The sequence below is a fragment of the Peromyscus eremicus genome, chromosome 7, assembly GCF_949786415.1.
Source record: "Peromyscus eremicus chromosome 7, PerEre_H2_v1, whole genome shotgun sequence".
Classification (NCBI taxonomy): domain Eukaryota; kingdom Metazoa; phylum Chordata; class Mammalia; order Rodentia; family Cricetidae; genus Peromyscus; species Peromyscus eremicus.
In genome coordinates, this window is record NC_081422.1 from 90,014,785 (window position 1) to 90,038,091 (window position 23,307).

The 23,307-nt window shown below is 39.5% G+C and overlaps 1 protein-coding gene across 2 annotated transcripts in view; it reads right to left on the reverse strand.

The window, feature by feature from the left end:
• Positions 1-23,307, reverse strand: part of Pls1 (plastin 1) — a 101,376-nt gene that overhangs the window by 28,230 nt on the left and 49,839 nt on the right. For both annotated transcript variants that reach the window (XM_059268382.1, XM_059268383.1), the window contains exons 2-6: positions 13,215-13,319; positions 5,090-5,253; positions 3,630-3,759; positions 1,942-2,074; positions 32-113 (exon numbers count right to left, since the gene is read on the reverse strand). In XM_059268382.1, coding sequence (XP_059124365.1) covers positions 32-113; positions 1,942-2,074; positions 3,630-3,759; positions 5,090-5,253; positions 13,215-13,284 — 579 coding nt within the window. In that variant the 5' untranslated portion in view covers positions 13,285-13,319. The remainder of the gene's footprint in view (positions 1-31; positions 114-1,941; positions 2,075-3,629; positions 3,760-5,089; positions 5,254-13,214; positions 13,320-23,307) is intronic.

Below are 23,307 nucleotides of genomic sequence, written 5' to 3' on the forward strand. Positions count from 1 at the left end.
CTAGTCACATATTACCAGCAAGAGTACTCACAGAAACTGTGAATGGAGTGAGCTTCTTCTTATTGATAGCTCTTTCATCGATGGTATCTGGTTCAGATAAGTTGATCATTTTGCTGAGGAGAAAACAGGAATCATTTAGATGAAAATTCCTAGAAATGTTTAATTCATTGGGGCAAGCAGTCAGATTACTTTCGAAAAGGAATAGTAAGCCTTTCCATTTTATTGAGCTACAGTTCATGGCAGGAGCTTCAATTGAAAACCTACAATGTTGTCCCTGGCCTGAAGCACACCTGTGCTCTCCACAGCATCCACCTGCACGTTCTGCACCTGTCCTGAAGCACACCTGCGCTTTCTGCACCTGTCCTGAAGCACACCTGAGCTTTCTGCACCTGTCCTGAAGCACACCTGCGCTTTCTGCACCTGTCCTGAAGCACACCTGCGCTTTCTGCACCTGTCCTGAAGCACACCTGCACTTTCTGCACCTGTCCTGAAGCACACCTGCGCTTTCTGCACCTGTCCTGAAGCACACCTGCCCTCTCCACAGCAGCCACCTGCGCTTTCTGATATGAGTCTTCACCAGGTGGTCATTAATATTGGCAACCTGAAATTGAAACAAATTCTGAAACAGCCAACTTTCACAGAAATCAAGACACTGTTTCTCAGAGGTAAAGGAACAAAAGCCTCGACTGAAGACTTCAATAATTTAGACATTTTAAAAAGAAAGAATATGGATTTTGTCTCTATGTTTCAGAATACATTTTATCTTTGGAAACTAAAATAGGAAGTATAGATTTGATTCATAGACATTCTCTACAAGTTGAAGGAAGACATAAAAAATTAAAAATGGAGGCTGAGGTATATTTTTTTTATTTTGTTTTGTTGTTGTTGTTTTTCAAGACAGGGTTTCCCTATGTAGCTTTGGAGCCTGTCCTGGAACTAGCTCTGTAGACCACGCTGGCCTGGAATAGGTATATTTTATAGATACCGATTTCCTATACTTGTGGGTAGGTTTGGGGACTTTGTTTCCTTTTAAGTAAACACACACACAAACAATAACAACAGCACTGAAGACAATGAGCCATAGTATTGAGTTAACAACAGGAGTATGTGTATTTGTGTGTATTTGTGATATGTATTTTCTACTTTGGAAGTGTACTATATATTTTTTAATCAAAAAAAACTTTAAAGACACCTGCATTATAAGAAGATGTATGCTGGGACTTGGTGATGAAAAGATGGCTCAGCAGTTAAGAGCACTTCCTGGCCTTTCAGAGGACCAGAGTTCAATCCCCAGCACCCACAAGGTGGTTCACGAGCATCCGTAACTGCAGTTTCCGGGATCTGATTCCCTCTTCTGTTCTCCACAATCACCAAGCATGGGCACAAACACATGCAAGCAAAACACACACACACACACACACACACACACACACACACACACACACACAGGAGAGGAAGAAATCGAATTTAAAATGTTTTCAAAAAGAAGTGTGCTGTGACTGTATACATGTGGTATATAAAGATAAATGCACTCTTAGGAAGTTTACAGTGTAGTAAGCAAAACAGACTGAAAAGAGCCAGGGCTGCCATAAAATACTGCTTCATTTAGGTTTAACGAAGGAGTATCTTCCTCCCTCTCCTCAGGCTCCGGCCCCCGTCAGCACTCTTTTATGAAGAAGTGAAAAGAAACCACATCACCATTTTGCAATGCATTAAAGGGTTCAGAAGCTTCCTGGCAGTATCATGTTAACAGATACAAAAGGCACCATAAAATAAAATATTATATTACGGGGGAAATTCTGAAAACTACACAGTACTCAAATTTTTAGACAATCGTTACTAACTCCGAGAAAACAGATCTTCCGGATTGCGGTGTTCAGGGAATGCTCATCACGGGGGCAGTGAGAGCACATGGCTCCTATGAGTAGAAGTTCAACTCACCAAAGAAGGATGCCATCTGCAAGCGATTTGAAAAGGCTGCCATCGTTGGGGTTCATGGGCAGAAGATGGCTACAGTCTGGGTCATTCTCTAGAGCTTTGTTTATCCAGTTAACAAAAGCTACTTTTTCTTCCTCTGAAACAGAAAATCTCGGTAGGCAAACTTCATTTCACAGCATTTATCACACTACAAGAACCTACTTGTTCATTTCTATTAAAAGATAATAAATGACACTATTAAAATACTACTGAGATACTCTCAAGGATTTAATATATGGAGAAAGGGGGATTCATTGCACTTTTTCACTCAACATATTAGAAGGGAAGAAGGAAGGTATGCATCTTTAGTTAGTATAAAATGTATGTGGTTTGGGGGACTGGAGAGATGGCTTGGTGGTTAAGAGCACTGGCTGTTCTTCCAGAGGACCTGGGTTCAATCCTCAGCACCCACATGGCAGCTCATAACCGTCTGTAGCTCTAGTTCCAGGGTATTTGGCACCCTCACATAAGCAGACATGCAGGCAAAACACCAATGCACATAAACCAAAATTAAAATTTTTTAAAATGCAAGTGGTTTGATGTTAAAATCTTTCCAAATATGAACTGCTCCTAAAATCTCATGAATTAGAAACACACCACATGAGGTCAAATACATATACATACCTACATATAGATTGTTTAAGTCAGAGAAAAAGGTTAAGAAAAAAAAAACCCTTGGAAATAAACTCTATCATCTAAAAAGATTAAGACTGCTGTGATCTGGGCTTATAAAAGTATTGAATTAGAACTGGGAAGGTGTCCGGTGAGAGTGGGAGGGGAACAATATGGTCCAAATACATGATACATGTGTATAAAAAGATCACAGTGAAACCCAGTACTGAATATGAACATATGCTAAAAGTATGCATGCGTGCGCGCGCGCACACACACACACACACACACACACACACACACACACGCACACGCACGCACACGCACGCACGCGCGCACACACACACACAGAATTGATGTGTTTATGGAGCAAAGCTCTTGTCCAACATGCAGAAGGTTTCTCAAAAGCATTAATGTTGCTTTGGGTTTCAAACTGAGCAAATGATCCAGTGATCCTATCAGATTGGACACATCCCTCTACCCACTTGGTGGCTTGATGAAAACAGAATCAAGTATCTCCACTCTTGGAAAACAGAAAGGAACAAATCCTTACCATAAGCCTCTCCATCATCCCTAGATCAGCTTTACAAGTCAAGCCTGCCATCATGATGAGAAACCCGCTCAAAAGTGGTGACGAAAGCTTGGGACAGCTAAGTGGGACAGTACTTCCCAAGTATGCATGAGGCCCTAGATTTGATCCTCAGAGATCACTCCCTAAAATCCTTCACAAATACCCCAGACATCATAACTAGACCCATCCAGAGCTGAAATACAAACAGCATCTGCTTCGTTTTCAGTGCCTTTGACTTGACATATAGTAGGAACATACAGCTTTCAGTAATTCTGCTGTTTTTCATGTTGGTAATGCTAACCTTGGGATATATTTAAATCTGATGTCACAGTATAATTAATAATTGTTGCTTTTTTTCTCCCTCCAGTGTATATAAAATGATGGTATGAATCACAGTGGCAGCTTAGCCTGGATGACATGTGACACTTAGTAAATGAATTAAGGACTAAAATTCAGAGAGGTAGATTACCTGAGTAAGAATGCTGTGTACCCTCGCTGGAAATGGATGAAGTTCCCCCAATAGCAGTAATCCCTTCTCTCTTGTTAATTATTTTTCGGAATGTTTTGCTGATATCTTTGCTTTTTAACTCTTGCATTAGCTGGAATGGAAAACAAGTAAAATTAAGACATTCTAGTGACATGAAGGATATTCAATACTTGCATTTATTTGAAATGACACCAACATAATATGAATTGGGTGTCCTCATACTTAACACTTGTCTAAACAGATAATTCTGCCATTTTACCAATTATACAAACTGGACTAATGCTTGTAACCCAACAACTGGAACACGTTACAACTGAGCTGAAACTGAACACACTGGAAAATATTATTGACTAGCCAAGGTCTTTTATACTACAACCCAAGAAACCACTGCATGATGATGACTTTAAAATACTTTAGTGAAGGCAGACTCCTGCCTGAACATCAATCCATGTTTAAATAAATAAGTCAGCTTTGTAGGAAATACTAGAGGCCTACAAAAACAAGTTCTCCCAGTTATTCACTGGGCTCTAGAGACCAGCAAGGCTAAATTAAATCATTTCTCCATGCAATACCAGCCATGATTTTTTAATGCAAATCTAATCAGATCACTTCATTCTTCCCACTTCAGAGACTTCCTGTTGTGATTAGGATAAAAACAAAGATATGACGTGGCCCTCTACAAGACCAGATTCCTGCTCACTTCTCCAGCTGTACTTTTTACCTCACTTCTTCAGCTCTGGCCGTACTAATCATCTTTTAGATTGCTTGAGAGATCCAGCATCTCCGATACCACAGGGTCTCAGGGCACACTGCCACTACCTGCTTCCCACCTTCTTTGCCCCTCCTTTCCTATTTAACTTCTTCCTTCAGATGTCAGCTCCTCTTCACAGATTGAAGGAAACTTCCCTGAGTCCCTGGGTCCTCCAGTCTCCCGCTCAAGCTCAGCTCCATGCATCCTAAGTGCTCATGGAGCCTGTGCTGTCCTACCACAGCAGTCACCATGCTTGGCATTTCCATCCATTTGTGTGATCTGCCTTCCCCACCTGTACATACCACAAAAGCAAGCGCCATGTCTCCTTCTGCTCATCACATTATTCACAAGGCCCAGAGCTCAAATATTAATAAAGAATATAAAACTAGAAGATTCATATTTTACAAATACTTCTTCAATTATGCTAATGGTCAATAATATTCAACTTAAGTACAGTAATTCTAGGGCATGAACAACTATTATCTGAATCAGATTTCCACTCAATAGTCTCCTTTGCTCTATGATCTGTGGAAATCATTTTCACAATAGCATTTGTTATTAGCATCATCACCGTCATTTTAAAAGCAGTGTTTTGTCTGGCCTCTGCAGCCAGGTCAGACCAAAGATAACACTATGGAAAGTCTCCTTGCAGCAAATGATGAATAACTTAGAAGAGTACTGGATTACTTACAGACACAAATTCTTCAAAACTGATCTTGCCATCTTTGTTGTTGTCAGCAACCACTAAAATTTTCTCCACAATCTCGCGCACCTTGTACCCAGGAAGAGGAAGACTTGCCTCCTTAAACAGGTCCTGAAGTTCATAGTCGCTGACATAGCCACTGTTGTCAATGTCTGTAAAAACATATGGTCAACTGTCAAATGCAGGAAATCCAGCGCTCTGAAAGTTTGTTTCATGAGTAGCAGGAGCCTTTCTTCCTATACCTGAACAACACAGGGTGTGTGTGAATTAGTTACTTCTCTATTGCTAGGATAGACACCGTGACCAAGACCACTTAGGGAAGAAGACGTTTATTTGGACTTACAGTTCCAAAAGGTTAAGAGTCCATCATGGCAGGAGCAGGAACAAGCATGACCAAGAGAGTGAACTAAAAACAGCCTGAGTCGTTAACTTCTCAAAGACTACCCCTAGCAACATATGTCGTCTAGCAAGCCCACACCGCCTAAACCTTCTCAAACAGTGCTACCAACTGGGTGCCAAGTATTCAAATGCCAGAGACAATGGGGGACATTTCATTAAAACCATCATACTGTACAATACACTTAATCAACACTCATGTTTAAATAGAGTTCATCTCATAGATTTAGAGATCATGTATGTATTTTAAGTGTACAGTATGGACAGAGCTCTGACAGAAAACTCAGTTTTGACAATTGACTAAATTTCAGAGAAATAAGCCCGGAGAAGTGTCGGATATATATTAAAAGAAAAATATCAGCAAAGGTCAAGATGGAATAACCAATCAGACTTTGTGCTGATAAATTTATGAAATGAATCTGTTGGCCCCACATTTCTTATAAAATATCTATCTGCAACATATAAAACATATGTAATCAATAGAACTCAACTCCTAAAAACTGTATGTAATCACTTTTCTCTATGTTTTACTTTTGGTGGCAGTTTATTTATTGATAATTTATTGCTTGCTATAGATTTACCAAACTATTATGTATGTTCAATCACGTTTGATGACATCTTGAGATTAGGTAGTCAAGAAATTTCACCTCTACATTTAGACTTTTGGAAATGAACTTGTAAATCCTTTCTTATTATCACTAAGATGGCCTTGGGCAGGTTGTAGGGTTCCCTGGTGACTGGGAGCACCTCTGGACTCAGAACAGAGATAGCATAAAATAAGTCTACAGAGTTGGCAACACATCAAGTTGCCAAGTTGGCTGTTCTGAATATGGCACGGAGTCACCTCGTGCAGAATCTGTGATGCTAATTATCAGAGGCCAAAGTGCTAACCATTACACCAGACAACCATATATGTGAAGCTTCATCTTTACATCAACTTGAGAATTCAGAGCCAGGAACCACACCTCTGAGTGTGTCTAGGAGGTGTTTCTGCAAAGTTTAACTGAGAAGGGAAGACTTAGCCCAACTGTGGCCGGCACCAGTCCAGAAGCTGAGGTCCCAGCTGAACAAAAGGAGAATGTGAGCTGAACACCAGCACACACACCTTCGTTAATGTCCCCCTTTTCATTTTATTTTACTTTTACATCTTGCACTTTTCTCTTCCCCTTTGTAACAATATTATTTCCACATTTAAACAAATGTTTTGACTTCACCCAATGCTCTGCATTAGTTTCTCTGACTGGCACTGGAGAATGAGCCCTCAGGAGTAGGATGCTGAGTAAAAAACATCCCCAATAAAAAGAGAACAGCTATCCAAACTATCAGCTCTGTCAGAGCAACAAAGAAACAAAAAAGCAAGACAAGATGGCGTCTCCAAAAGATCATAACTCCCCAACTACTGAATTCAAAGGTATTGAAATGGAGGTAATGATGGATGAAGACCTCCTAAGTTCACTAATAAAAATGGTCAATGGGGCTGGAGAGATGGCTCAGAGGTTAGGAACACTGGCTGTTCTTCCAGAGGTCCTGAGTTCAATTCCCAGCAACCACATGGTGGCTCACAACCATCTGTAATGAGATCTTGTACCCTCTTCTGGCCTGCAGGAATACATGCAGGCAGAACACTGTATACGTAATAAACAAATCTAAAAAAAAAAAAAAAAAAAGGTCAACAACTTCAAATAGGATTTCAAACAAGCAGGTGCAGGAAGGAAGGAAATCAGTCCAGAACACAGCAACACTGACGACCAGGTCAAAAAACTATGGGTAAATCACCCATGTATATAAAAAGTCAGAAACAAGGAAAAGAAAGTCAGCAAAAATATTAAGGGTTCGGGGGACACTAAATGAACAGAAACTGTGGAAATTAAAACTTTATGAATCAAAAATACAGTGGAAAGCACCCAATGTCAACAGACTCAACCAAGCAGAAGAGAGAAAATCAGGGATGGATAACAATGTCGATACAGTACTATAGTCAAACATTAACAAATCAGAGGAAGGAGAGAGAATGACCATAATGTCTAAGAACTCTAAGATAGTGATCAAAAGATTAAAACTAATAATCGACAGAGTAGAAGAAACTCAGATAAAAATTAAAGATACAGAGAATCTATGTAATAGAATTGTAACAGGCAATTTCTGAAGTCTATAAAAAAAAAAGGACATCTAAACATAAGCAACACTGAGAACCCCCAGATAAGCATGATGATAGAAGAGTGTCTCCTTAATATATTTTCGTCAAGATGTTAAAAATAAAATATTAAAAGCTGTAAGGGAAAAATATCAATTCATCTATAAAAGAAAATATATTAGAATAATGTCAGATCTCTTACTGGTACCCCTAAAAGCCAGAAAGCATAAAATGTCCTATTTTAAGCCCTTAAATAACTGCCAATCAAAAATGCTATGTCCAGCACAGCTATTGTTTAAAATTGATAGAGAAATAGGAACTTTTCAAGACAAGCACAAATTAATACAGTTCACTAACCATCAAGCCCGCAGAGCAAAAATTACCTAAAGGAATACTAAGCAAAGAGAGGAAAGAGGAGCTGGGCACTGGTGGCGCACACCTTTGATTCCAGCACTTGGGAGGCAGAGGCAGGCAGACTGAGTTCAAGGCCGGGCTGGTCTACAGAGTGAGCTCCAAGACAGTCAGGGATGGAGAAACAGGACAGAGAAATCCTATCTTGAAGAGAGAGAGAGAGAGGAGGGAGGGAGAGAGAATGAGGGGGGGAGAACAGGACAGAGCACAGGAAGAGTAATTTAATGATAAGAGAGATGAGCAGAGAATCTACTGAGAATCTGCCTAGTTCAACACAGTAAGCCAGCAAAACCCTACTACTAATGGGGGGGGGGTGGTCAAGAATCTAGTTAATCCGAGAATTAATTGGCAAACTCATGGGAATTATCAAACATCTTTAAATAATAACCTTAAATGAAAATAGTTCCATATCCCAAAAAAAACGCGGTCTAGCTAATCAGGTTAAAAAAATAAGATCCACCTAAGTGCCATGCCTGGCTCCGCAGTGGTCGCCACTACAATGACCAAATATGTGATGGAGAGATGGGGAAGAGAGAGGAAATGGGAGAGAAAGAGAAGCAGAGAGGCTCGCACTCTGTGGAGAGAGGTGGAACTGGAGACTCAAGTGAGGAACAGGCTGGTGTGAGTAGCCTGTGCTGCCACCTGAGGCCAAGGTGATGCCCATGACTGTGTTTCCACCAAAGGCTATTCAGATGCCTGTGGTCTGGGCTGCTGCCTGAAGCCATGTTGATGTTGGAGCACTGAATTGAGCTGGTTCTGCTCCTCATCTATCACAGCACTCATGAGAGCTGGCCCCGCCCCTCACTGGGGGAAAAGTACAACGCACCACATCTAGGACCTTAAGTAGGCTCACCCCAACATCTACCCCACTTATGAGCTCCTGGAACACATGAAGGGGCCCGTCCAGAGGAGTCTGGGTGAGGGTCCAGCATTGATGGTGTACCAGAAGCCAGAGGCGCTGAACCAGACCAACAACTCATTGCGATGAACAACTTCAAATAAAGCCGTTTGGGCAAAAGGGTATATTGCATGACGCACAGAAGCTTCCAATGCCACTACGACGAATGAATATGTGATGGTGAGGCAGAAAAGACCGAGGAGCAAAGTGGTACAAATACGGAGGAACTGGAGACATGACAGCTATGACTGGTATGTGAGAGATGGCTGAGATGAACAGAGAAGCAGGTTGTTGCCTAGGGGGGTCAGCGAGATGTTTTATTTCTTTTTTTAATTTTAATTTTTAGTTTTCTTTAATGGGAGAGGTTACAAGGGTGGATATGGAAGGACTGGGAAATGAGTAGGACTGGGGTGCATGTGTGAAATTCCCAAAGAATCAATTAAAAAACATATTTCAAAAAACAAGATTCAACATTTGCTATTTCAAAAAAAAAAAAAAAATCATAGCTCACTGGCAAAAAAACATCCACAGACAGGCAGACGAAAGATGATGTCAATCTATCAAACACATAAGAAATCAAATACAAGCTGGCATAGCTACTTCAATGTCTGGTAAAGTAGATTTTAAACCAAGTTACTCAGAAGAGATCAAGAATGCAGCTACAAATTAATAAAGGGAATTATTCATCAAGATGATAAAGGGATTTTATACAAATATGTATATATATATGTATACAAATATATATATATATGGAGAGAGAGAGTGAAAGAGAGAGAGAGAGACTGAGACTGCATGCTGGGGTTCTCAGTTTCATAACACAGACACTAATAGCAGAAGTCAATTAGGTCCTGATACAATAACAGTAGAAGACTTCAATGCCCCCACTCATCTTTAGGTACATCCTCTAAATGAAATCAACAATAAAACACCAGAGCGAAACCATACCATAGGTCAAATGGACTTAGCAGTTATCTCATAACAGCTTTAAAAAACAAAAACAAAAACCTTAGCCTAACCAAGGAGACAAAAGACCTCTATAATGAAAACTCTGAAACTCTGAAGAACAAGTCTGGAGACACTACATGGAAGAAAGACCTCTCATGCTTATGGATGGCAGAATTAATGTTATAAAAATGACTAAATTGCTAAAAAAAAAATCTACATGTTCAATGCAACCTCTATCAAAATTCCAATGACATTTTTCACAGAACCAGAAAAAAAATCTTAAAATTCATATGGAAACACCAAAGACTCCTAATATCCAAATCAACCCCAAACAGAAGGAACAGTGCTGGAGGCCTTACAGCGTCCCAAACTATACTACAGAGCCATAACAACCAAAACAGCATGGCACTGGCACAAAATCAGACAAATAGACCAATAAGATGAAATCTAGGTCCCAGAAATAAACTCATACATCTATAGCCACCCAATCTTTGACAACAGTGACAAAAATACATTGGAGAAAGATCCTGCTGGGAAAATAACACCACCGTGTTAAAAAGAAAGAAAAAAATGTAGGGTCGTTATCGCTCACCCTGAACAAAAAATCAATTCAAGACAGATCAAAAACCTTAACATGAGACCCCAGACTGAAATCATCAGTGGGAAACACAGGCAAAACACCCTGAGATAGGCAAAGGGCTTGAACATACATTTCTTCAGACAAAGCATACAAGTCACCGTACAACTGTTTCAACATCTGTCCTTACTTGGGGAATACAAAACCACAACAAGATACTACTCGTAACCTTTAAGGGTGGCTGTCACACAGCAGTAACAGAGCAAGTACTGGTGAGGATGATCAGCAGTGAGAACACTTGTGTCATGTCGACAACAGAAAACAGTCAGCTGTACACCAGAAAGTTAAATGAGGCGCTGCAGTATGACCCTGTAAGTCCACATGGGGAGTACACCCTGCACTGACGGTGGGACACGAGCAGATATTTGTGCACCTGTTTTCACAGCAATGAAATAATCAGCAACCCAGCCGGCTACCAGTGAAAGCACTGGCCAGCAAAACGCTGTTGTAGACACACACACAATAGAACATTATTCGGGCTTTCAAGGGAAGACAGTATGACACATGCTGCATCATAAAGGCATCGTTTCACGCTAAGTGACAAAGCAGTCACAAAACCACAGATGCTGTATGGTTCTATTTGTGCAGGGTACCTAGAAGAGGAAAATTCAGACAGAAAGGAGAGTGGTAGTCTCCAGGGCTGGAGGAGAGGGGCGTGGGAGCGGCTGTCTAACAGATGTGGAGTTGAGTGCGGCAGGTTGAAAAGGACTTCCGGGAAAGGATGGTGGTACTGGATAATGTGGCTGTACTCGATCCCACTGAACTGTACACTCACGGTGGTCAAAACGGTCTGTGTGTTTTAACCCAGTTTGAAAAAGAAAACAGGACAGATATTTTTAACTTCCCGCTTTCCCCAGTGACCTCAAAATGCTCCCTCCAGCGAGGCTGCATAGGTGTGTTCTCTGTCGCTGAAGGAGCTGCTCATGCTTGCTGAGCTCAGGAGTCAGTCAGTCCATAAAGCCGGGCGGTGGTGGCGCACGCCTTTAATCCCAGCACTCGGGAGGCAGAGCCAGGCGGATCTCTGTGAGTTCGAGGCCAGCCTGGGCTACCAAGTGAGTCCCAGGAAAGGCACAAAGCTACATAGAGAAACCCTGTCTCGAAAAACCAAAAAAAAAAAAAAAAAAAAAAAAAAGTCAGTGAGGACATACTCTGCGGGTCCTAGCGGCTCCTCACAAAGCAGGCTATCGTGCTGTCCAAATTATTCCATCAGTGGACTGTCTATTCAAAATATCATTAATTAAATATTACAGGATTATGTTTCCATGAGTCAGAAAGATTAAAGTTGGCATGCTCGACAGAGAAAAATAGATGACTGACTCATTTCACTGAGGCCCGGGAAGGGTCTCCTTCATCAGAAGGCGTCTGTAAAATGACGGCGATGCCAAACCGACAGAGCCGTTGTTATCACCTGGTTTTGGATGCCTAAAATAGGAAAGAACAGTCAATAACTGCCCAACTCGGCTTGAGAAAAAAATGCCGAGCACAGCAGACAATATTCTAAAACATTTATTGCTAATAGCTTTCTGCAAATCATGCCATATGCGTGCAGTGTTCCAATGACAAGTGAGAATGCTTCCACTTCTGTCTCCAGGCGGCAGGGCAAGGCACAGAAACTTTTTTTTTTTAGAAGTGCTTAATTACACACCAATGATGCGTGAATCCCTTTTTGGAGACAAGCTTAGCTATATTTTTTAACAATTATTATTATTGTATTCTAAGGTTCGCCCTACATGAATTTTAGTCATCGTTCGGGAGGCTGGTGAGAGATCCAAGAGTGAGACCACCCACGAGCATGATATCCTGCTCCACCACCTGACTTGTTTTCCACAAAGTGCTTCCTTACCCAAGAAGTCTGCTGAGGACAGGGGAAACACTGAGCTCAGCTTTCACAGGGTTCACCTTTACTTGCATACATTTACAAACTAAGCAAAACAATAACAAAGAAAGAGAGAGAGACAGAGACAGAGACAGAGAGAGAGGGAGAGACAGAGACAGAGAGAAAGCATGCAAGCAAGCAAAGGGGTGCTCACATTCTCTCACATTCTCCTTGTTTACCTGAGTTTTCAAAGGGGAAAGTGGGAAACTGAGTTCAGACAGACAGCAAGGAAAAAAGGAAAAAAAGGGTTTCTAGAAAAGTACTAAGCTGCTAAGCTAATAATGTCAAAGACAAAACGCGGATGACTTCAGAGAGTGAAAGAAGAAAAAAGGAGACAGTCAGTCTTTGAAAACAATACGGAGCTTTTAAAAAAGTATGATGGGAGGGAAAATGAGACACACAGCCTTTAAAAACAAAACTACTTTTAAACGTTCTGCATTAAGGTAGAAAGTACTGTTGTCAGTGACAGAGACATGAAGGCAGAGTTCGGTTTATAGACAAGGAAGTGGTTCTGCATTTTCTCCTCTGTGATGAGGGATACCACGGGAAGTGTATTCAGTTACACTGTCACTCATTAACCTGGATTATCCTCTGCGAAGTCATGACCAAGAACTAAAGTCCAGTTCACCTAGAAATGCAAGCTCCTCGTTAGCTTATCTTTCAGAAAGAATGCTGCGAAATCCTGATTTTAAAAAAGGAAAGGAATGTCCTGGAGGAGAGCTGAGTGGCAGCAGAAGTCAAAGGCGTGGCTCCATCCCTGAAGTCCGGCAGCAAACAACAGGAACACCACGGCTTGGCTAGGCTTCCTGGACTTACCTATTTTATTAAATGCTTCTTGTAGCTCCTCAAGCTCCTCCCGAGAAATGGTGGTGGTACTGTTTTCCATTTTTAGACAAGAAAGGCTACTTCAGGTCTTTATATCTAGAAAGAATGTATCACAAAAAGAATATTAGCTCTTGGGGAACACTTGGCTAACGCATGTAAGGCATGGATGGAGGCAGCACAGTCTCTACAAGAAGGTCTCGTGACAAGGAACAAACAGCAGGGTCTCCTGGGGACACTTCCAGAACAGGCCAGGAAATAACAACAGACTCAGTATTGGGGGGTGCAGGAAGGGGGTAAGCCTTGTTTTTCACACCCTGTGCTTCCACAAGGCATGAACCTTCTCAACAGTCTGTACAATTTTCATTTATATTTTACCTGACTATTTCAGTTTGAAGGAAGCATAGCATTTGCAAAGATGAAGAAAGTAAAACTTAATGACATGTGTAACAGCCACAGAAAGGGTTCGAGTCTGCCCACGCAGAGATGCATTTATGGTTGAAATGTTCACCAATAATCCAACCAGAGCCACAGTCTTCCCCCTTCCCTGGGAGAGGTCAGTCCAGGTTAGTGGGGCCCTTCTCAGAATAGGGAAAACAAACTAAAAAGGAAAAAAAATGTGTAAAATTAAGCTATAAGAAAGTAAGAAGCGGGCTCGGTGGTTAAGAGTATTTGCAGAGGCCCTGGGTTCAATTCTCAGCACCCATACCGAGTGGCTCACACCTGCATGTAACTACAGTTCCAAGGGATCTAACACTCTCTTCCGGCCTCTGCAAGTACTGTACACACATGGTTCACATACAAACAAGCAGGGGAACACATATAAATAAATAAAAATAAGGAAAAAAAGATGGTGTTGATTGTATAAAGTACACACAGAAAATTTAAATTATATTCATCTTACTATCCAGAAATAGCACCTAATATCTTCTTTATCTTTTCTCAGATCCACTTTCTAAACACAGGTACCTCTGTGTAAAGGGGTGGTAAAATGTGAGCATACTGTCATATTTAGTATTAATGCATTATTAGTATGCTTCCATGTTGTCTATTGTAGCATGAATCTTTTTTTTTTTTTTTTTTTTTTTGGTTTTTCGAGACAGGGTTTCTCTGTGTAGCTTTGCGCCTTTCCTGGGACTCACTTGGTAGCCCAGGCTGGCCACGAGCTCACAAAGATCCGCCTGGCTCTGCCTCCCGAGTGCTGGGATTAAAGGCGTGCGCCACCACCGCCCGGCTTGTAGCATGAATCTTAAAAGGTCTTATTAATAAAAAACAAAACTGGAGCCAGGTATTGGGGTGGGTGCTGAAAGATCAGAGAAGCAGACAAGCCACAGCCACCTCATCTCGCCAATTCCTCAGTTGATCCTGTTTCCTCAGACTGGAAGCCTCTTAGTCCTCATCCAGAATGGATCTCATCTGAACTGCTTCCTCGAAAGCCTGAAAGCTTAACCAGCTCTAGTTCCTCGTCCTCACGCCTTAAATACTTTTCTGCTTTCTGCCATCACTTCCTGGAATTAAAGGCTCTTGTTACCACGCCTGGCTGTTTCCAATGTGGCTTTAAACTCACAGAGATCCGGATGGATCTCTGCCTCCAAAAGGCTAGGATTAAAGGTGTGAGTGCCACCATTTTCTGGCCTCTTTTGCCTGTCTAGTGTCTGTTCTGTTCTCTGACCCAGATAAATTTATTAGGGTGCACAATATTTTGGGGAACACAATATCACCACAGTTTAATATAAAATATTTAATGACCACATATTACTATCTCATAATTTACTTGGTGAACCTCGCGTTGCAGGGTATTTACATGTTTTCCAATTCTTACACACAATGCCTCAAAGAACATCCTTGTTCATATCCATGCTTGCTTCTGTACAATAAAAATCTAAACTTGTAAGTTACTTGCATGTTTAAGACGTCTGATACATAACAGTTCAACTTTTTTGTTTTGTTTGTTTTTGAGACTAGGTCTTACTATGTAGCCCAGGCTAGCCTGGGAAATCAAAATAATGCTGCCCCCTCCTCCTAACTGTTGAGATTGTGGGCATACACTACCACGCCCACCACCACTCCTCTTTTTAGATGACTTAATGATTCTTATAGTCGGCACAGACGATAAATATAAATTGTATTATGTTCCTCTCATGTATACCTAGTTATACAAGACAGTTAACATGTACAACAGAAAATAAGCAAATATTTGCACCTTATAAGGCAATAGAAACCGAAGCTTAGTGGGAGACCCCATTTCATATTCTTTTATACTTATATATGATTTCATTTATATGAGCTTCTATATGCCCAGATTTTCAAAAAAATCATACCAGTTATCAAAGTAATTCATTCGCTGAAATTTATCACTGCCAATTTAATATATCAAGTCATATGAAACACTCAAAAAGTGCTATGACCTAAATATGGCGCCTACTTCAGCAGCACATGTACTAAAACTGGAGTGATGTGCACACCAGCTTGTTCATAATCTTTGATGTGTTCTCAAAATGATAGGTTTTATTAGAGATTAGTCCTAATTTAATGTAATTATACGTGGTTTTAAATATTATATTGCCCACTATTTAACCTTACATTATTCTTTAAAACTCCAATGTTGGATGTCAGCACGTAGAAGAATGCAAATAGACCCATATCTATTGCCCTGCACAAAACTCAAGTCCAAGTGGATCAAAGACCTCAACATAAATCCAGTTACACTGAACCTGATAGGAGAGAAAGAGGGAAATAATCTGGAATGCACTGACACAGGAGACAACTTCCTGAGTAGAACACCAGTAGCAAGGACACTGAGATCAACAATCAATAAATGGGACCTCCTGAAACTGAAAAGCTTCTCTAAGGCAAAGGATAATATGAATAACACAAAACGGCAGCCTACAGAATGGGAAAAGATCTACACCAACCCCACATCTGACAGAGGACTGATCTCCAAAATATATAAAAACCTAAAGAAACAAGACATCAGAAAACCAAATAATTCAACTAAAAAATGGGATATAGACCTAAACAGAGAATTCTCAACAGAAGAATATCAAATGGCTGAGAGACACTTAAAAAATTGTTCAACATCCTTAGTCACCAGGGAAATGCAAATCAAAACGACTCTGAGATTCCATCTTACACTATTCAGAATGGCTAAAATCAAAAACACAAATGACAGCTTATACTGGAGAGGATGTGGAGCAAGGGGAACATTCCTCCATTCTGGTGGGAATGCAAACTTGTATAGCCACTTTGGAAATCAATATGGTGGTTTCTCAGAAAATTGGGAATCAATCTACTTTAAGACCCAGCTATACCACTCTTAGGCATATACCCAAAGGATGTTCAATCATTCCACAAGGACACTTGCTTAACTACGTTAATAGCAGTGTTATTTGTAATATCCAGAACCTGGAAACAACCTAGATGCCCCTCAACTGAAGAACTGGATGAAGAAAATGTGGTACATTTACACAATGGAGTATTACTCAGCTGTTAAAAACAATGGCATCAGTAAATTTGAAGGCAAATGGATGGAACTAGAAAAAAAAACAAAAAACAAAAAAACATCCTGAATGAGGAAACCCAGACCCAGAAAGACAAACGTGGTATGGACTTACTCATAAGTGGATATCTATAAAGTAAAGGATGACTATGTTACAATCCACAACCCCAGAGAGGCTAGAGAGCCTTCATCTAGTGACTGATGGAAACAGATGCAGAGATCCACAGCCAAGCACTGGGCAGACTTCAGGGAATCCTGTTGAAGAGAGGGAGGAAGGATTGTGTGAACCCTGTGTGTGTGTGTGTGTGTGTGTGTGTGTGTGTGTGTTGTGGTCAAGGCCATCACAAGGGAACCCACAGAAACAACTAACCTGGGCTCACAGGAGCTTACAGAATATGAACCAGCACCTAGGGAACCTGCACATAACTGACCTAGGCCCTCTACATATGTGTGACAGTTGTGTAGCTTGATCTACTCGTGGGACTCCTAGTGGTGGAAGCAGGGCTTGTCCCTAAGGCTTTGACTGGCTTCCAGGAGCCTATTCCTCACACTGGGTTGCCTGGCTCAGCCTTAATACAAGGGGAGGAGCTTAGTTCTACCTCAACTTAATATGCCATGCTTTGTTACACCCATGGGAGGCCTGTCCCTTTCTGAACAGAAACAGAGGAGGAATGGATGAGGGGGGGGAATAGGAGGAGGAGAGGAGGGAATGGAAGGGAGAAGGGAAGGAAAATTGCAGATATAAAATAAACGAATAAATTTAATTGATGAAAATAATAAAACTATAAAAAACTCTTAATAAAAATATTAAGAACCCCCCCCAGAAAAAAATTACAAAGATCTCATATCAGTCAGTAGGGGAGAAGATAAAGGTATAACTGGGTGATCCTACTCACTCAAGAGAGTTCCTTACATCTTAGCATTAAGCATTCATTTTATTAAATCCTCACTTTTAGACATTTTTCTAGAGTTATGAATTGTTTTTTTAGACAAATTCTCACTGTGTAGCTCTGGCTGTCCTGGAATTCATTATGTAAACCAGCTGGCCCTCAGAGATCCACCTGCTTCTGCATCCGAAGTGCTGGGATTAAAGGCGTGCACCACCATGCCTGGAGGTTATGACTCTTTATAGGCACAGTTATTTTGTGTTGAAAGAAATTAATTAGTATGACCTCTAAGCATAACTTGTTAGTTTTTCAAAATGCTATTCCAGTGGTGGTTGCTGTGAATCTCTGTGGTCTTGGTCATCTTGCATGTCTGAATCAAAATTATCTCTATCACTTAACAAAGTAATTCACTTAACAAAGTAATTCAGCCAATGGGCTCTCTACAATCTGGAATTCCTCTGCCTACTCTGTTACCAAAAGGATGGCCTCTCATAGTTATTGATTTAAAAGACTGTTTCTTTTCAATACCGTTACAAGAAAAAGACAGAGAAAGATTTGCTTTCACAGTGCCTACTTATAATAATTCTCAACCGGTTAAAAGATTTCAATGGAGGGTCCTCCCACAGGGAATGTTGAATAGCCCAACTCTGTGCCAATATTTTGTACAACAGCCATTGGAAGTGATACGTAAAAAATTTCCTAAATCTATAATTTATCATTATATGGATGATATTTTACTAGCTGACTCAAATGCAGATACTTTAGAAAGAATATTTGAAGACGTAAAGAAAATTTTGCCTTGCTGGGGATTACAAATTGCTCCTGAAAAGATACAAAGAGGAGATTCTATTAATTATTTAGGATATAAAATAGAGCTACAAAAAATTAGACCCCAAAAGGTGCAAATTAGGAGAGATAGACTACAGACTCTTAATGACTTTCAAAGATTATTTGGAAATATTTCTCATCTACGAACTATTGTTGGGGTAAAAAATGATGAACTGCATAATTTGTTCAAAACCTTAGAAGGTGACAAGGACCTAAATAGTCCAAGAGAGTTATCACCTGAAGCTGAGAAAGAATTGGCCTTGGTAGAAAAGAAAGTACATGAAGGGCATATCGATCGTATTGATCCAAAGCTGGATTGCATTTTGGTTATTTTACCTTCTAGGCATTCTCCTACAGGAATATTAATGCAGAGGGAAGATATTATATTAGAGTGGATATTTTTACCAAATAAACCAAACAAAAAATTAAAAACTTATGTGGAAAAAATCTCTGACTTGATTTGGAAAGGAAAATTGAGACTTCGTCAATTAGCAGGAATAGACCCAGCAGAAATTGTCGTACCTTTAACTAAGGAGGACATTGAAAAATTATGGACAAAAAGTGAACCTTGGCAAAGAGCTTGCAGTAATTTTTTTGGGAGAAATTAACAGCAAATATCCCAAAAGCGATAGAATTGATCTTATAAAGAGAGCTGATTGGATCTTGCCTCGAATTGTACGGGTAAAGCCCATATCTGGAGTTCGTACATTTTATACAGATGCCAACAAACAAGGAAAGGCAGGTTACAAATCAGAAAATTTAAGTAAAGTGGTTCAAAGTCCTTATAATTCAGTTCAAAAATCAGAATTATATGCTATTCTGTTGGTATTAATGGATTTTTCAGAACCTCTCAACATAGTAACTGACTCTCAGTATGCTGAAAGAGTAGTATTACATATTGAGACTGCAGAATTTATCCCTGATGCTTCAGAATTAACTTCATTATTTATTCAATTACAAGATACAATCAGAAAAAGGAGTCATCCTTTATATATAACTCACATTCGATCCCATACTGGTCTGCCAGGCCCTCTAGCACAAGGCAATGATGAAATTGATAAGTTATTAATAGGAAATGTGCTGGAGGCCTCAGAATGTCATAAAAAACATCATGTCAATAGTAAAGGTTTAAAAAAGGATTTTTCCATAACCTGGCAACAAGCCAAAGAAATAGTAAAGAAATGTCCTACTTGTTCCTTCTACAATCAAACACCATTACCAGCAGGATGTAACCCAAAGGGTACTCAAAGGAATGAAATCTGGCAGATGGACGTGTTTCACTTTGCAGAATTTGGAAAACTGAAATATGTACACCACACTATCGATACTTATTCAGGATTTCAGTGGGCAACTGCTTTGAGTTCTGAAAAAGCTGATTCTGTAATCACTCATTTGCTAGAAGTTATGGCCATCATGGGTATACCTGCACAAATCAAAACTGACAATGCTCCATCATATGTCTCTGTTAAAATGAAACAGTTTTTTGCTTATTACAATATAAAGCATATTACAGGCATACCACATAATCCTACAGGTCAAGCAGTTATAGAAAGATCAAACAGAACTCTAAAGGATATGCTAAATAAACAGAAAGGGGCAACAAAAACCCCCAGAAATAGACTGCATAATGCTCTATTAACTTTGAATTTTCTTAATGCCAATGAGAAAGGAACAACAGCTGCAGAGAGACATTGGATAATAGAAAAAACTACAGAATTAAATCAGCCTATATATTTTAAGGATGTGCTGACCTCAGAATGGAAACCAGGGTATGTGTTACATTGGAGACGAGGTTTTGCTTTTATTTCTACAGGAGAAGATAAGTTGTGGGTACCATCAAAATTGATAAAGGTTCGATTTGAACAAGAGAAACCTCTTAATTAGGTTTCTTAATTAAACCAACATGAACATCCAATTTAAACTAACTTATACCAGTAACACATGTCTTTTCATTTAATCAGATAATAACTTGCCAAAAAGGAACATCCCCAAAATTAGTCTTGGGGAAAGGTTTTTGTTTTTGTCTTTTAGGAGAATGAAGGTTAAGGAATCTGAAGAACACTGGACAAATAAGACAACTGAAGAAAAGGGACAAATCATCTATCCCAGGAAGCAGAGTGAAATGGCGTATGGGTATATATTATCTAAAAAATTTTATGTCTTCCTAAATGTTTGTTTCTGCTTTTCTCTAAAGATTTAACACTATTGGTCTTCTAATAGTCCCAGTCCAATTAAAATTTAAAGCTGACTTTGGAGTTGGAGAATGGCTCTCTCCTTCTTTAAACTCAAGCATGTTGTTAAAAGAAAAATGCAAACTCCCTGTATCATGCCAGAATAAAAGAGCCATCTTCTGCTATGAGACAGGAGAAAAGCCAAATTAATTAAGGGACTATTCTATTACTAATCTCAACTCTTTGATTCTATTCTGATTCTTTAAACTTTTCTTAAAGTATAAATTTTATATCAAAACTTACAAGATTAATATATATAGATATATAGATATATAGATATATATACATTTTAAACTTTGCTAAGATATGAATGGTCATATAGAGTACTGATTAATTCTAAAAAAAAAAGCTTCAATTAGCTGCATATATATGTCTTTGTGTTTGAGTCTCTTATCAGTTTTCTGCAGGAATTGATGGCCAGGCCTAACATCAACTGAAGTCTCCAGGAAGAAGTTGGGGCCCCACAACAACAACAATTCCACGTGGACAATAATAACATCACTAAGCTGACAAACATCATCTACAGATCAGCTTTGAACTACAAGGTGCTCAGAGCAATTTTGAGATGACTAGCTGAGATGATCCAGTCTCAAAGACGACTTGAATAAGGACTTGAGATAAACCCTGAACTTTGGCATTATACACAGAATGGATAATGAAGGATATAGTTACCTTTCCTAGAATTTGACAATTAACCTAAAATTTTTCTTTCAGGATAAAGATAACTTCGCCCATACCCAGCAGGAAGCAATTTTAAGAATACGACGCCCACATTCCCAAAGAGGTGGTGTGGGGTGGGTGGTTTTTTGGTCTTTTTAATGGGTTTTGGGTCTGGGATAATTTTCATTGTTTAGGGGGGTTGGTTACAAGTTGTTGTCAAGGGTTAGGAAAAAGACTAAGCAGATTAGATTTAAGGTTCTTATTTAAAAAAAAAAAGAGAGAAAGAAAGAAGAAGAAAAAGACAATTACTAGTTTTAAATACTTTACATTGGATTGGATTGTTTTATATTGTATACAAATTATATATATTGAAATTGATATTGTTAGAAAATGCTATATGTATATTTCTAATTGTACTTATATCGTTCATTTAACAATGCAATTTTCTGATCCTTGAATATTATTATTACTATTAGGATATAAAGAAATGATAGTTAGTAGTTAGACATTACAATAGAACTTGTAGTCATATTAGATATGTTTTAAAAATTGAGCAGATATATTTTAGATAGGTCATCTTCAAACCCTTCAGAGATCTACAGAATATGGCATTTAAAATGTTTTAATAACTTAGAAAATTTTTCTTTTTTGTTATGACTATGAGACATGTCGGCTCCTGGCAGTACCAATCTACTTCAGAGAAAATATGGGCATTGAAGAAACTGCGTATGGAGTTAGCTTTCATTGTGGCAAAAGTTAGCCACTGGACAACAAAGTATCCTCGAATCAACTGATGACAAAATGGACAGACAGGACATGAAACAAAGGACTACTGATTCTTGCCTAAACAAGTGTGGTTATGGCTTTATCAAAAGGCATCTTCTGAGGCCAGGACAATATGGCACCATCCCTGACGTGGCCTTCGCAACTCGGAAAAGGTACAGTGCCCTTTTCTTCGAAGGCAGCTGAACAGGCAGTGGGCCGATGGCTTCTGATGTGCTATGGAACAGCAGCTGAAACAGTTATTCTTGAAGAGTAACTAAGCTCACGCCTCTCAATAGTAGACTGGCATTTGATAGAGAGATGTGGAGAAGAACGGGATGCTGAGATGAAGCCATATGTACACAGCCAAGAAGAATGGAGAGCTGAACTAAAAAACCATCAACATTTTCCAGAATTTAAAATCCTGAATCATGACATGACATTAGTGGAATTCAGGTGTTTCTGGTGCATGGACTGCTCTCACCCAATGTGAGGTTGAACTGTTGACCTTGTGTACATCCTACTTCACAAATGAGTCTGTCAGATATGCTAAGCCTATATAGGCTGAAGATGATGCCCCAGCATTGCAGAGAAACCTCAGGTGACTGTCCAGGCAGTTGGCTGTTTCTGTCAACTCACAAATTTTTTGGAAGTTGCTTGCATGCACTTTCTGTTTTTATTTTTGTTAGCTAATATTATTTCCTTCTTGGGTCTCTGAGGGAGTTGAAGATTAGTTAGTTATAGTTGAAGGTTAGTTAGTTGAAGATTAATTAGGATAGAAAGTGAATTAGATACATTTTGGACTTAACAAAATAGGATAATGAAATTATCATCTCTGAATTTGTCAAATACAAATGGACTAGACATTGTTTAGACATTTATTATTTGTATATATTGTATATAGTTATTGTACTTTTGTATATAGTTTTTCTTTTGTTAGTTATAACCTTTTTCTTTTTTTTCTTTTTATTAAAATAGAAAAGGGGAAATGTGGTGGTATTTTACTTGTACTGAAATGTGATTTTAATTGTATGTTAATAAATAAAGTTGCCTGGGGGTCAGAGTTATAGAGCCATAGCAAGTGCGTGGCGGTGGTGGCGCACGCCTTTAAGGACCTGGAGGGCGGTACATACAGGCAATGACAAGGCAGTCACGTGTTTAGTTTACAACCAATGAGAAGGCAGAACATCTGGAGTATTTAAAGACGTACACACAGGAAG